This window comes from Rhinolophus ferrumequinum, chromosome X (genome assembly GCF_004115265.2).
Source record: "Rhinolophus ferrumequinum isolate MPI-CBG mRhiFer1 chromosome X, mRhiFer1_v1.p, whole genome shotgun sequence".
In the NCBI taxonomy this organism is placed as follows: Eukaryota; Metazoa; Chordata; class Mammalia; order Chiroptera; family Rhinolophidae; genus Rhinolophus; species Rhinolophus ferrumequinum.
In genome coordinates, this window is record NC_046284.1 from 20,907,917 (window position 1) to 20,922,192 (window position 14,276).

The 14,276-nt window shown below is 36.2% G+C and overlaps 1 protein-coding gene across 1 annotated transcript in view; it reads right to left on the reverse strand.

Moving 5' to 3' along the window:
• Window positions 1-14,276, reverse strand: part of LOC117033750 (protein FAM122C-like) — a 54,607-nt gene that overhangs the window by 16,688 nt on the left and 23,643 nt on the right. The window contains exon 3 of the mRNA XM_033126056.1: window positions 8,245-8,301. Within this exon, the coding sequence (XP_032981947.1) occupies window positions 8,245-8,301 (57 nt within the window). The remainder of the gene's footprint in view (window positions 1-8,244; window positions 8,302-14,276) is intronic.

Sequence of the window (14,276 nt, forward strand, 5' to 3'; positions counted from 1 at the left end):
TGGTTATTCATGGCAATTAATGAATTATTATTAATCTTCCTAGGCATCTACAGGAGTGGGTTCTGGAACAGGATAAGAAAAGGTCTTTCTTTTGCTTTCCATTAGATGCTGGTGGAATGTTTTATTTTCTCTCCAACTGTAGCCTTTTATTGTCTCTCACTCTGTAGTGTTATATTTTCTATGCACTATTTTGGCTTCTCACGCAATGGGGGTGTTCCCTGGCAGGTGGGCTTCCCCTCTGTAAGCAGGTTGCCTGGGACGGGGCACTGTCTCCGTGGGGGGATGTGGAGAGCTTCTGAATTTCCAAAGCTCTTCCTGCATCAGTTTCAGAGCCTGTGCGTTTCAGTGGCTCTGTTTACCCCTGCAGAGTTCTGCACAGATAGGTGGGGGCAGGGGTGGGTTGGGTTGTGAGACGTGGCCCAGAGCAATGGTGGCGACCACCACCACAACCAGTCCTGTACGAAATGCTCCCTCCCCTTTGCCCGTGGCTGTGGGCCACAGTTCTCAGAACTGCAAACATTCTGTTTTTTTGATATGACACAGCTACCGTTCCTCTTCTAGCACTCTACACGTGGGGGTGAGGCGAGCTCTGCGTATAGGGAGGGATCGGCTAGGCTCCATGCCTATGTCTTCCATCCTCTGCTTGGCAGTGAGGCCTTTAATCACCGTTTTCACCATTCTTCCCTCAGTCTTTGCTTCGATGTCTTTGCCGTGATCGTTGGGTTCAGCTGTGTTATATGCTGATCCCTTTGGCGGGACTGTGCGGCACAATGGAGCACTAGCATTCCGAATTCTTCCCTCTCCCATGACTATAGTAGCTCCAGAATGCAGGGAGTTCGGAGCTCTGGTCTGAATCCTGTGGCCCGTGGGGCCTGCGTCTCCAAATTTCCCCCTTCACTTCCCTCCTCCCCTGCTTGCCCAATTTGCCCACCTTTAGATGATTTCAATTGCGCATCTTTTAGTCTTGCTTGTCTTCTGCGCAGAGAGTCCTTTGTGGAGTTACAGATGTTCAATTTGTTGTAAATTCAAGGGGAGCTTTCAAGAGGCTCACCTCACAGTGCCATTTCTATGACATAAGGCATTTTTTTTAAAAAAATAATTCAAATGAGAGAGATGGTGGCTCAGACTAGAGTTGTGGCAGTCGAGGTGATGTGAATTGGTTGGGTTTTGGAGATATATGTTTTTTTATTAGTTTTAAGTGTACGAAACAATGTAATAGACATTTACACCCCTCACAAAGTGATATCCCCCCCAATATACTACCCATCTGACATTGTATATAGCTGTTATAATTCCATTGACTATATTCCCCATGCTGTACTTTACATCCCCTGAATATATATATATATATATATATATACATATACATATATACACATACATATATATGTATATATATGTATATATGTATACACATACATATATTATATATATACATATATAATTATATATATATAAATATATATATAATTATATAATAGTTGATATTCAATACTCTACTTCAGCTTCAGGTGTATAGTGCAGTGGTCAGACATCTACACAGTCTATGAAGTAATTCCCTGGGTAAGTCCCGTGCCCATCTGATACCCTACATTTTCTTTAAATTATTGATTATATTCACCAATCTGTGTTTCACATCCCCATGGCTATATTGTGAGTACTGATTTGTTTTTTGCCTTTACCTAATTACAACTAACTGCAGTTCACCTGAGCCAAGTTAGGTGGCCATATTGTAGCTTTATGTTATGTAGCTTTAACTAAACCAAGTGCCACAAAATTGACAAGTGCCTTAAGAAGATTCCTACAAAGAAACCTAGGACAGAAGATTAGTAATAGAAGTCTAAGCAAATAACAGGGAAATGGCAAAGGTGAAACTTGTGTTATTCCTAGCATAGCTCATCATCTGCTACATTGTTAAGAAAACACAATGCTGAGCTCATCTGCTCTGTCAAGGAGCTGGCTAAAACAATTTTAAATCATGAAGATTATTGGAAATAGGAATTCACATTCATTCTCAATAATGACCTATAGCTAATAAAGTTTAAAATTTTCTGAAACCATTCATCTTTAGGTTATCCTTTTTATATTTCTATTTTGCATATATTGTATGATTCACATTATATACTAGCACAGTAGTATATATTCATAATTTAAATACAGTATACATATATTGGAAACATGTGCTCAAACATTTTTTACTGATGCAGTATGTGATCAAAAGAGTTTAAATATCATTGTCTATAATACAGACAATAAATGTTATTGGCAGCCTGTAATAGAAGAGTGGTGTGAGTTGTGTGGATTAAAATTTGAGTTAGGCCTTGAAAGATGTTTAAAATCTGGATAAGCAGAGGGTGAAGGTCAGGGTATTCCAAGCAGAAGGAACCATATGAACAAAAGTTTAGAGGAGGGAAAAATACAGCTTGACTGAAACAGAGTTTGTGCTATGAAGTAATGAAAAACAAAACTGGAGAGGTAAAACAGGGCCAGATTTTATAACCTTAAATAACTGAAGAGTTTGAACTTAAAAGAGTTTGTGCAGAATAGCATAGCTGTTAGAACCACAGGCTTTGGAGCCAAACAGAACTGAATCAAATCCCAGTTCTGTAACTTATTACCTGTGCAACCTTAGGTAAGCGACCTAACCTGAGCCTCAGTTTCTTCATCCATATGAAGATTATGGTAATAATGAGGATAATGAGGTGGTTATAGAGTCCTTATCATAGTGCCTTGCAACCTATGTTAGAAAATATTCAATATAATCTAGCTATTCTTATTCTTATTCAATAGGTAGTGGGAAGCCATTGTAACTTTTTGCACAGGAGAGAAAAAGGTGAAAATGATGTTTTAGAAAAGTTATCTTGTTGTTGGTTATGGAAGTCAGATTAAACTGGCAGAGATGGGACAATATTATTAGAGTAATCTGGACCCAAGAGACAGAATGAAGTAGCAGTGGGAACAGACAGGATGTTGTCAAGGAAGAACTAATAGGATTAGATGCCTAATTAGATACAGTAGAAAAATAAGGAAGAATTAAAGATGAACCTAGAGTTTGGATCCTTAAAGCTGTGTGACTGTGACTGTTTTGATAACATTATGGAAAATGAGGGAAATTGGGAAGGGTAGTTTAAGAAATTAATCAGTCTTTAAAAAAAAATTTAATTACATCTATTGGGGTAACATTGGTTAATAACATTATATAAGTTTCAGGCATACAATTCTATTATACATCATCTGTATATTGCACTGTGTGCTTACCACCCAGAGTCTAGTTTCCTTCTATCACCATAATTTGACCCCGTTTACCCTCTTCATCTTCAGCCCCTTTCCCCTCTCATAACCACCATACTATTTTCTGTGTCTATGAGTTTGTTTTGTTTGTTGTTGCTTTCGTTTTATATCCCACATGTGATGGAAATCATATGGTTCTCGACTTTTTCCATCTGACTTATTTCACTTAGCATGATATTCTCAAGAACCATCCATGTTGTTGCAAATAACAATATTTCATCATTTTTGTGGCTAAGTGTAGTCCATTGCATATATATACCACATCTTTTTTATCCAATCATCCAGTGAAGGACACTTAGGTTGTTTCCATGTCTCGGCTATTGTAACTAATGCTGCAATGAACATAGGGGTACGTATATCTTTATGAATATGCATTTTCAGATATTTTGGGTAGATACCGAGAAGATGGATTGCTGGATCATATGGTTGCTCTATTCTTAATTTTTTGAGGAACCTCCAGTCAGTCTTTTAAAACAATGGAATAACAGTATGTATTTTTAGCAAAATATAATTGTTAGTATAGTTCTTCCATGAATATTTATGTAGATGTTTTCCTCTAGTGAGAAGCTCAAAGTATTTGGTAATTCACTCAATCAACAAGTAAAGAACAAGTTTTCCCAGAACTAGGGCAGAATTTTGCTTATTATTCGTCCCATTGAAAGTTGGAAGATTAGCCATCATCAGTTATTTTGAGGGTCATTAGTAAAACTGGGTTGACCCTTTTACCATTTATATCTTGCCTATTTCCAAAATGAATATGAGATGGCTTATAATGAAAAAAGATTCAAAAAATAAGGATAAAATGTCAAGAGCCATGTAACTGTCAAGGGCAAAGAGTACTGTATGCCAGAAACCTAGGTTAAAGAGAGTTGCTGCACTTGAGCACTAATCTTCACTTTCAACTTTTTAGCATCCAAGATAAAAACAGTAAGTTACCCATTTCTGCTCTCTGAAAGAGAGTATGCCTGAAAGATATTAGTTGCCTATTGTCGGCCCAGTGCTCAATAAATGTTTGTTGAAAGAATGAAATGATTTGTAAACTAAGATCAAATTAAATTTCTTTTTTTAAATTAAATTTGTTGGGGGTAACAATGGTTAGTAAAATCACATAGGTTTCAAGTAATACCTCATCTATATATCACATTGTATGCTCACCACCCAGAGTCAATTCTCCTTCCACCACCATATATATATTTTTTAAAACAAGGTAGGCTATTCCCTTAAAGAATGTCTCTTCATAAAAGACACTAGGTACTTAGCAAGGTTCCAAAGAAAATTCAAAAACATACCACAGAAATCTAATGTCATTGCTTTACTAGAGTAGAAAATGCTAGCAAAGTCATAAGACAGACTAACTGTGAAACCTGGCCAGCAGATGAAAAAGCTCACCTTATATAACAGATGATCTTTAAATTGTCCCTCTCAAAAACATGCGCTGTACTCCAACTGGTATAATCTGTTTTAAATGGTTTCATCTCACAAAGTTGCCTTATATTTGTGTCTAAATCCAGTTTAATTTATCCAAACCAGGTATTATAAAAAGATGGTAGTATGTGTTGCTAAAGTTTACATTTGTGAAGATATAAGGGATGCTAGAAATACAGAGCTACTGTGCAAGTTGATAATTTTAAAAATTAATTTTACTTAAGACACTGCAGAGAAAATCACGTTCTTACTGGTACCAATGATTTTATATCCTATTTAACATGTCAGAAAATAAATGTGAAGTTATAGAACAATATACTGTGAGTAAACTGTCCCCTAAAATCCATCTATTGATTTAAAGTCTCAGAATGTGACTTTATTTGGAAATAGGGTCTTTGCAGAGGCAATCAAGTTACAATGAGGTCATTAGGGTGGGCGCTAATCTAATATGACGAGGTCCTTATAAAAAAAGAAATTTGGACACAGACATGTATACAGGGAAAACCATGTGAATGTGATCCATGTGAACATGAAGATGGCCATCTACAAGCCAAGGAGAGAGGCCTGGAACAGATCCTTCTCTCGTGGCCTCAGAAAGAACCAACCCTGCCAAATACTTGATCTCAGACTTCTGGCCTCCAGAACTGTGAGAAAAAAAGTTTCTGTTGTTTAAGCCCCCTAGTTTGTGGTAATTTGTTATGGTAACCCTAGCAAACTAATACACAAACTATTTCTGCCAGGCAGTTATTTATGTTTAGGGCTTTGGGAGATACGGAACTAAAAGCTGAGTGCTTTCAATCTTCTTGAAATACAGCTCAGTTGTTATTAGGAAAGGGAAACTACGTAAAAGAATAATTCCTGAATAGTTAGTAATTACTATATGTTTAGAAAATTAACTTCCTTGCTAAGCATTTCACAATATATACATATATCAAATTATTATATTGTACACCTTAAACTTACACAATGTTATATGTCAATTGTATCTCAATAAAGCTGAGGAAAAAAAGTAAATTAAATTCCAGCTTGATGAAGGAGAACTGACTCTGGGTGGTGAGCACACAATGTGATATATAGATGATGTATTACAGAAATGCACACTTGAAACCTATGTAATTTTACTAACCATTGTCAGAACAAAAAATTTAATTTATAAAAAGATTTTTTAAAAATTCTAGCTTGATGTTCTAAAGCTCTTCAATAACTAGAAAACAGCTAACAACCATAGTCAAGAAGAAATTGTCCATTAACTGCCTACCAGGAAGGGTAACTTAAACCATACACTTACTTAAATGTTGACCCAGAATCTAATATTGACTTGGGGCAGTGTGCTTATTTAAAAATAAAAGCAAATTTAATCAAATAAGTTTATAGGAAATACAGGGAATAAAAGAACATATTCAATAATACCACATGGAAGCAGAATCAGAATGAAGGGATTCTGCAGGACAAAAAGCTTGGTTTCTTCAATTAATGAGTGATATGGAACAAAAACAAGAGGAAAAGGCTGTTTTAAATAAAAGAGACCTAAGAGATCATTGTTGGAACATGTTTGAATCCCATAAAAAGGGCATTTTTGAGACTCAGGAAAAATTTAATACGAACAGTTTATTAAATAATATTAAGGAATAACTTAATTTTGTTAGATGTATTGATGACATTGTGATTATGTTAAAAAAAAGTCCTCAAAGATTCATACCGAGTGTTTATGGGTAAAAAGATATCAGGGATTTATTTTAAAGCATCCTCCTTCCCCCAAAGTAGAAGGGGATAGATTAAAAATGATGTATAAAATGTAGAAAATAGGTAAATCTGGAGATTGAGTACATAGAGGTTCTATTTTGTGTCTTTAAAATTTTTTTAATGCAGTGTGCCAGGCATTGTGCATATATTAATTCCTTTTATCCTCACAATGATCCTATGAGGTAGCTGCTATTATTTCTCCTATTTTACTGAAAAATAAAATAAAGTGAAATAAATGCCTTTATTAATGTTATAAGAGTGAAATGTAATGAGGTGAAAACCAGACATTTGTTTTGTACTTAAAAGGTTAAGTTCAAGAGCTAAAAGAAGTCATGATAAAGAATGCATGTAAAGAAATATGCAACTTAAGATACCTATGAGACCGTTATACTGCTGAAAGTAAATCTTAATTCTCCATTCAATCAGTAGTAATGTTATTTCTATTTTCCTATTTATTTTCTACTTGTGTTTCATTTTAACGGTTCACAATATATATTCTGTCACTATGGAAATAAATTGCTTTACAATTTATATTACTAACCAGTTAAATTAACCTTGATTTCAAGTTTTATAATCACATAGCAACGTGTAATCAATTTTCAAAAAATGGTCTAATTTAGGGGAAGCAAAAAAAAACAACACACCAAAGTGCACAGATAAGCCAGAGGTCACCTTACCTACTAGTTTTAGGTCCTTTCATTAAGAATTTCTAAATAGTTACATACTCACAATGACAAACAGTAAAACAATGTTTTATCTACTAAAAAGTAAAATACTCTTTACCATATTTTCTTGCTAGTGGATGAGCTGGGCCGTAGGGAAGCCATGGGGTGAGAGGGAGAGAGACAAAAGAAGTAGGGAAGCAGGAGTCGCGTACTAAAAACTAGGGTCACAAGATTCTACAGGTTTTGTGCCACTGAAACAGAGAAAGGATAGCTGGAAAAGAATCCTGTAATTTGGGGTAAACCTTGGTATTGATTCTTACTAACTCTGGACATTGGGTAAATTACTAAATCTCTCCCATCTTTAGTTTCTGACCTTGTAAGTTTGTTGTGAGATCAAATGAGGTCACAGTTGTACAGTAACTACTACAGTAGTAAGTGAATAATAAATAAGTGCTTCGTGACAGTTAAGCCCCCCTTAAACAAAACTCTGCTTATAGTTGGGTAAAAAAAAAAAAAATCCTACCTATGGTAGTACGGTGATTTGATCTTTAGAATTCTGTAGTTAATCTTTGGATAATTAAAAGATTTAATTCTGTATTAGACTTTTGCTATTAAACACCTACACACATGCATGCACTCAAGCACACACATGCACAAAACACACCAATAAAGTATGCACAAGCCAATAAAGTACAATGTGTTTCTGAACTCAGGTCACTAAGAAGTGAACAAAACATGATAGCATAAAGGCCATTTTATCTGTCAAAAAAAATTCTTCTTCTGCTAGTTTAAAAAAAAACATGATAATTATGGTTATTATTAAGCAAAAAAAAATTTTATATACAGCATTCTTTTTCTCTGAGAATGCTGAAAGAAGCTAGATTTAATGTAGAAGAGTATGTAGTCTTTGTGGAAACTTCAATTTATTAAAATAGTTAATAAACCAAATAAAATTAGGACTTTTCAGTTGTTTTTTGTTTTTTAGAGAAACCATTCCTGGAATTAAAAACTTAAACACATGTGACCTCACTTAGAATTACTGAACCATAGGTATTTTTTAAAAGAAAAATAAAATTTACTTTTCTAAGTGAACAGCTGCCAGTGGTGAAAGTCTTCTTACCTGTTTGATTTGATGAAGGCGACTGATAAAAGTACAAGTGGGAGAAGGTGGCAAAAACTGAAATTGAAAATATAAAAGTCAAGCTCATTTTAATGTTTCGGATTATTTCTAACATTAATTAAGGCAATGGTGAATTATCTAAATATTTCTTAAGTGCTAATGCATGCTAGCAACAGTATTAGTTAAGTTTAAAATTTAAAAAATTAAAAACACAATTGAATCTTGACAGAAAATTGTACTAATCAAGTCTCTCTCTCTCTCCACACACACACACACGGTGCCAAAAAAATGTATACACATTTTAAGAAAGGAAAAAACTATTAAAATCATAATACTTAATATATACTCACAACAAAAGACGAATACAAGTCACATTTGACTTCTGCAATTACAAAAGGCGCTCAAAATCAGTGTAATTTTAATAGTTTTTCCTTTCTTAAAATGTGTATACAGTTTTTTGGCACCGTGTGTGTGTGTGTGTGTGTGTATCAGAACAGAATAAAATAACTATTAACATAAGAAATATGGGGCAGAAGATAGAGCATTTTGTTTATCTCTACCTTTCCTTTCCCAAGGCACTAGATCTTGAAATCATCTATTTTTTTCTTCCCAGTTTTAGCCCTTTAGTAAAGCTTAACGATAGGCATTATCCAGAAAAAGCTGGAACAGTCATAAAATCAGCAGCTAACTTGCCAAGTATACAAAAGAAATATAAGCAAAGTATCTCCATCAATAACTCTTATCTTGGAATCTAGTTGGGGAAACCAAACTTTCATATATGGAGTGAGTTAAGGCAATCACTTTCAAGTAGTTCAGTCTATTTTACTCTTGTTTGCTCAGATGCTCGTTGTCTAGGCACTTTCTCTTTTTCAGGGCTATTTTTTCCTTTTCAGTCTTTTCTCAAGGTTTATGAGGACCCATACAAGAGGGAAATGAAAGGATGGAGGGAGTTAAAGCTAAGTGAGAAAATAAGGCTTGAAAATTACCTTTAGAATTCATTTATCCATTCTATTTGTATTCTGGTTGGTTCTTGGAATGCCAGATAACGAATTAACCATATCTTACTTGCACATTATATCTTAAGAGCACACTGAGTTGTGTATTCAAAAATATTTAATGAGCACCTACTATACGCTCAAGTACTGTGCTAGGCCCTGAGGATCCAAAGAGACATAAGACATTTTCCTGTCCTTGAGAAATTCAAAGTCTAGGTATGGTAACTAGGTCACAGGTAAGTGCCAGAACAAGTTATGATTTGTGAAAGTTCAAAGGACAGAGAACTCTGCCTAGGGTCTTGGAGAAGGCTTCACAGAAGAGGGTAGGAATTCAGTAGATAGAGAAGAGGAGGGAGGGTATTTCAGGGAGTGGGAAGAGACGCTCAAGCAGAGAGATATGCTTGGGGAACAGAAAGGTTCAGGGTGGCTGAAACTTGGTACATGACAGGGCATGACAGGAAGCAAATTTGGGGAAATTTGGCTGAAACCATTTTGTGGATTTTGGACTTTGTCCTTTGAACCCAATAGGAAACCTAAAGCATAGGTCCCTCTGAGTTCTTAAACCTCAAAGGTATTTTAAACAAGATCATATCTGTTTTAGAAAGACAATCCTAGCAGCATACGCAGAACAAATTGAAGGTGGAGGGAAGAGGGGCTAGAAGCAGGGTCATTGGCTAGGTGAGAGATGGTGAGGATCTGAATGAAAAAGGGAAGGATGAAGAGGAGGCAGACGGAGAAATGATCAGAAAGAGTGGAAAGAGCTAAAGGTTGGCCTGAGGTTTCTAGCTAAAACCTCTAGGTGGATGGTGTTCAAGAAAGGCAGTAAGAGGAGAGAGCTGGTGGGTGCAGAGAAGATGAGTGCTCAAAAAAATGCGTTAAACAAATACATCTTTTTATGAATAGATTGTATGAATTTTTATTAGATTTTAAAACGTATCATACGACTTTTTAAATGTGTCTTCTTTTTAAAATTAAATTTATTAGGGTGACAATGGTTCCTAAAATTACATAGGTTTCAAGTGTACATTTCTATAATACATCATAAGACTTTTTTTTAATAAAGATGTTATTGGGGAAGGGGAACAGGACTTTATTGGGGAACAGTGTGTACTTCCAGGACTTTTTTCCAAGTCAAGTTGTCCTTTCAATCTTAGTTGTGGAGGGTGCAGCTCAGCTCCAGGTCCAGTTGCCGTTGCCAGTTGCAGGGGGCGCAGCCCACCATTCCCTGAGGGAGTCAAACTGGCAACCTTGTGGTTGAGAGCCCACTGGCCCATGTGGGAATCGAACTGGCAGCCTTTGGAGTTAGGAGTATAGAGCTCCAACCGCCTGAGCCACCAGGCCGGCCCCCTATGACTTTTAAAGGAGCATATTACCTCACTAATTATATTTTGCTGAAGAAAGTGTTAAAATCAGTTTGTTTTTTCTAATCATTAGCTAGAAGGTGGAGAAAACAGCCAAGGTTGTAAGAGCAACAATAGAATATTCTTATATGGGTAACTGAAAATTCATTACATATAAATTATATTTCATAATTAGTGACAATTACTTCATTATAACAATTCACTACCAGAAAAAATAGGGCTAACTCAAGTTTTTCAATATTAATTGAGTCCTTATTATGTGTAAGGAACTGTTTTTCTGCTCAGAGGGGAAGAAAAGATTTAAAAAAAAAACACCTAATAATCCATAGTTATTACTCTTTGAGACCTTACTATCGAGACATAAAAGTGAATATTATATAAGAGACAAGAAAATGAGTGTTAAATGGAGGCAAAGCGGGGTGGGAATGAAAAGCAAAGATTAAGTGGACGGGGTGTAGGGGGTGGGAGGTGGGAAGACATATAAGAAAAGCATAAGGTAGAATTTGAGTTGGAACTTATGGGACAAGGATTTTGACAGCACACAAGTAAGCAACAGAAAAGTGTGAGTGCTTGACACATTTTAGGAAAGATGATTAGTCCTGTGTGAGTGGAACGCCAGGCATCTGTGGAGGTACAGAAGACTCTGATGCTGAGAGGGTGAAGATGCTGGAAAGGCCTTGAATGCCATAGTCAAAGTTTGCACTGTGGGAAAAATTATCTACTTTGGTATACACAGAAGAGCAAATTATACCTAACAGCACTATCTATTTAACTTTGGCATAGACATATTCACTTATGCATCCATTCTGAGCCTGGTTCATTTCTATCCAGTGGGTGAGTATAAAGAGGGAGGGGTTGGATGGCTATAGACTGCCAACTGGACAGAAACTCAGGCTGGACTGTACTGATTGTGTTCCAGGGTTGATATTTCAAGAAAATTCCTAATGTAAATCAATAATGCTACTAGCTGACCCTTCTCACAAAAGTCAGGAAACTTTTCTCAATAAAACTTGCATTAAAAAAGGGTGAAGGGGAATAAGAAACACACACTTCCAGTTATAAAATAAATAAGCCATGGGGATGTAGTGTACAGTACAGGGAATATAGTCAATAATATCACAATAACTGCAGAGTGACAGATGGGTACTAGACTTATCGTGATAATTACATTGTAAGGTATATACTCATACATGTCAAATAACTATGTTGTATACCTGAAACTAATATAATATTGTATGCCAACTATACTTTAATAAAAAATAGTTTTAAAACTTACATAAAAGGGATATATTGGATATATGATTTGTTGCTATATGAAACAGTGTTATGAAAACTGTAACAGCTCTTTTAAGCATCTATTTATATTAAATGTGATAATGGTGATAATGCATGTAATATGCTTAGCACAGTGTCTGGCACATAGTATGTGCTCAATAAATGGTAACTGACTATTACTACCACTACCACCATTATCACCACCATCATCAAACACTTCTAGAATTCAATGTTTAATAATCTATAAACAACTTGGATTATATATGGTATTTATAAAACTAGGGTATCCGCTCCCTACTACCCAGCATTCTTCATCGTTTTCCCATCTGATCTTTTATTTTTATTAATTTTTAATAGACTTAATTTTTTAGAGCAGTGTTTTCACAGCAAAATTGAGTGGAAGGTACAGAGATTTCCCCTGCCCTCACATAATCATAGCCTCTCCCACTATCAAAAGCCAAAGAGAAGTGGTAAAATGTTACAATAATTGAACCTACACTGACACAACATTATCCGTCAAAGTCCATAGTTTACATTGGGGCTTATTCTTGGTGTGATACATTCTATGGGTTTGGACAAATGTATAATGGCATGTATCCATCATTATAGTATTGTACTAAGTATTTTCACTGCCCGTCCTCTGTGTTCCATCTATTCATCCTGATCTTTTATTTTTTTCAACAGAAACTGACTTATTTTTTTTCTCTTTATAAAGCAATACATGCTCAGTATAAAACATAATTAATGGAGAAAAAAACAGCATCACCCACCATCCAGAGATGAGTATAGTAAATATCTCATTTATTTTTCCAGACCCGGATCCTACTGCACATACTATTTTGCAGTTTGGAGTTTTTTGGTTTTTGTTCTTAGTAACAACACATTCTGGCTCCACATCTGGCGATGTCCACAGCTCTCAGCTCCAGGACCAGCTTCTATCAAAATGTTCATTGTTCATGAAATTCTGTGCAAGCTCAGCTTAGAGAGTGACCACTCTACACCCCTAAGTGCATGCAGATCAGTCAAAGTGTACACCAACTTTTATGCTGAGTGGGATATTTTGAACACTGAAATGGCCATCAAGACTAAAGGTGAGGATGAGGTCACCATCATCAACATATGACCAGCCGCAGCAATGAACAGAGACAGGATATCACCTCCACCTACCAGAGAAGGACCAAAAAGGAACTTGCATCAGCACTGAAGTCAGCCTTGTCCGGCCACCTAGAGATGGTGATTTGGGGCCTTTTGAAAACACCTGTTCAGTATAAGGCTTCGGAGGTGAAAGCCTCCTCCATGAAGGGGCTGGGGACTGATGAGGACTCCCTCATTGAGATCATCTGCTCAAGGAACAACCAGGAGCTGCAGGAAATTAATAGTCTACAGGAAATTTATAAGACTAATCTCGAGGACACTGTTTTCGACACATCTGGTGACTTTTGCAAGCTGACGGTTGTCCTTGCAAAGGGCAGAAGATGATGGAGCGAAGAGGAAAGGAACTGATGTTTCCAAGTGGATCAGCATCATGAATGAGCAGAGGGTGTGTGGCCTTCAGAAAGTATTTGAAAGGTGCAAGAGCTACAGCCCTTATGATCAAGAAGGAGGTCAAAGGACCGTAATAAAAAGCACTCATTATGTGCCAGCCATATCTTACTCCGTTCTCACAACAACCCCACGATGCAGACATTCTAATTGTCTCCATTTTAAAGATTAGAAAACTGAGGGCCAGGGAAATTAAGCAAGTCACCCAAGGTCATACAACTAGTAAATGCTAGAACTGGGATTCAAACACAGATAATGAAGGCTCAGTCATTTAACCTATTCCCTGTTGTTGGGCAGACATACTGTTGCCATATTTTTGCTTGCTTTTATACATAGTGCTGTGATAACAACCTTTAAGCTAATCGTTGCACACATCCTTAATGAATTCTTTAGGGTAAATTCAGAGTTGGAGTTTCTGGGTCACAAGGCTGTTGATACACATTGCCAAACTGCCCTCCAGAAAGCTTATACAAATTTACTTTCCAGCAGTGTATGAGAATATCAATTTCCTTGTACCTCTCCAACATTAGATATTATTACTAATTTAAAAAGATTTGTATGCTAATTCTTAATGCATACTGTAAAGATTATCTACTTTCCAAAGCAATAGAAAATACTGTGATTTATCCAGTTTGGGATATTCCCCCTCCCCCATGTTCCCCTTCATTAGCATTGATCAGTGAGAAATTGTGCAGTGACATGCACCACATCTGAAAAATTGAGGTTTTCCTTTAAAAACCCTCTGCCCCCCCTACACACCTTTGAACAAGCAGAATTTTAATATGCTTAACTCATGCTACTGAAGTGCATATCATCATCATTCAAATGCCCTGAAAGTTTACCATATAGAATGTGAAAT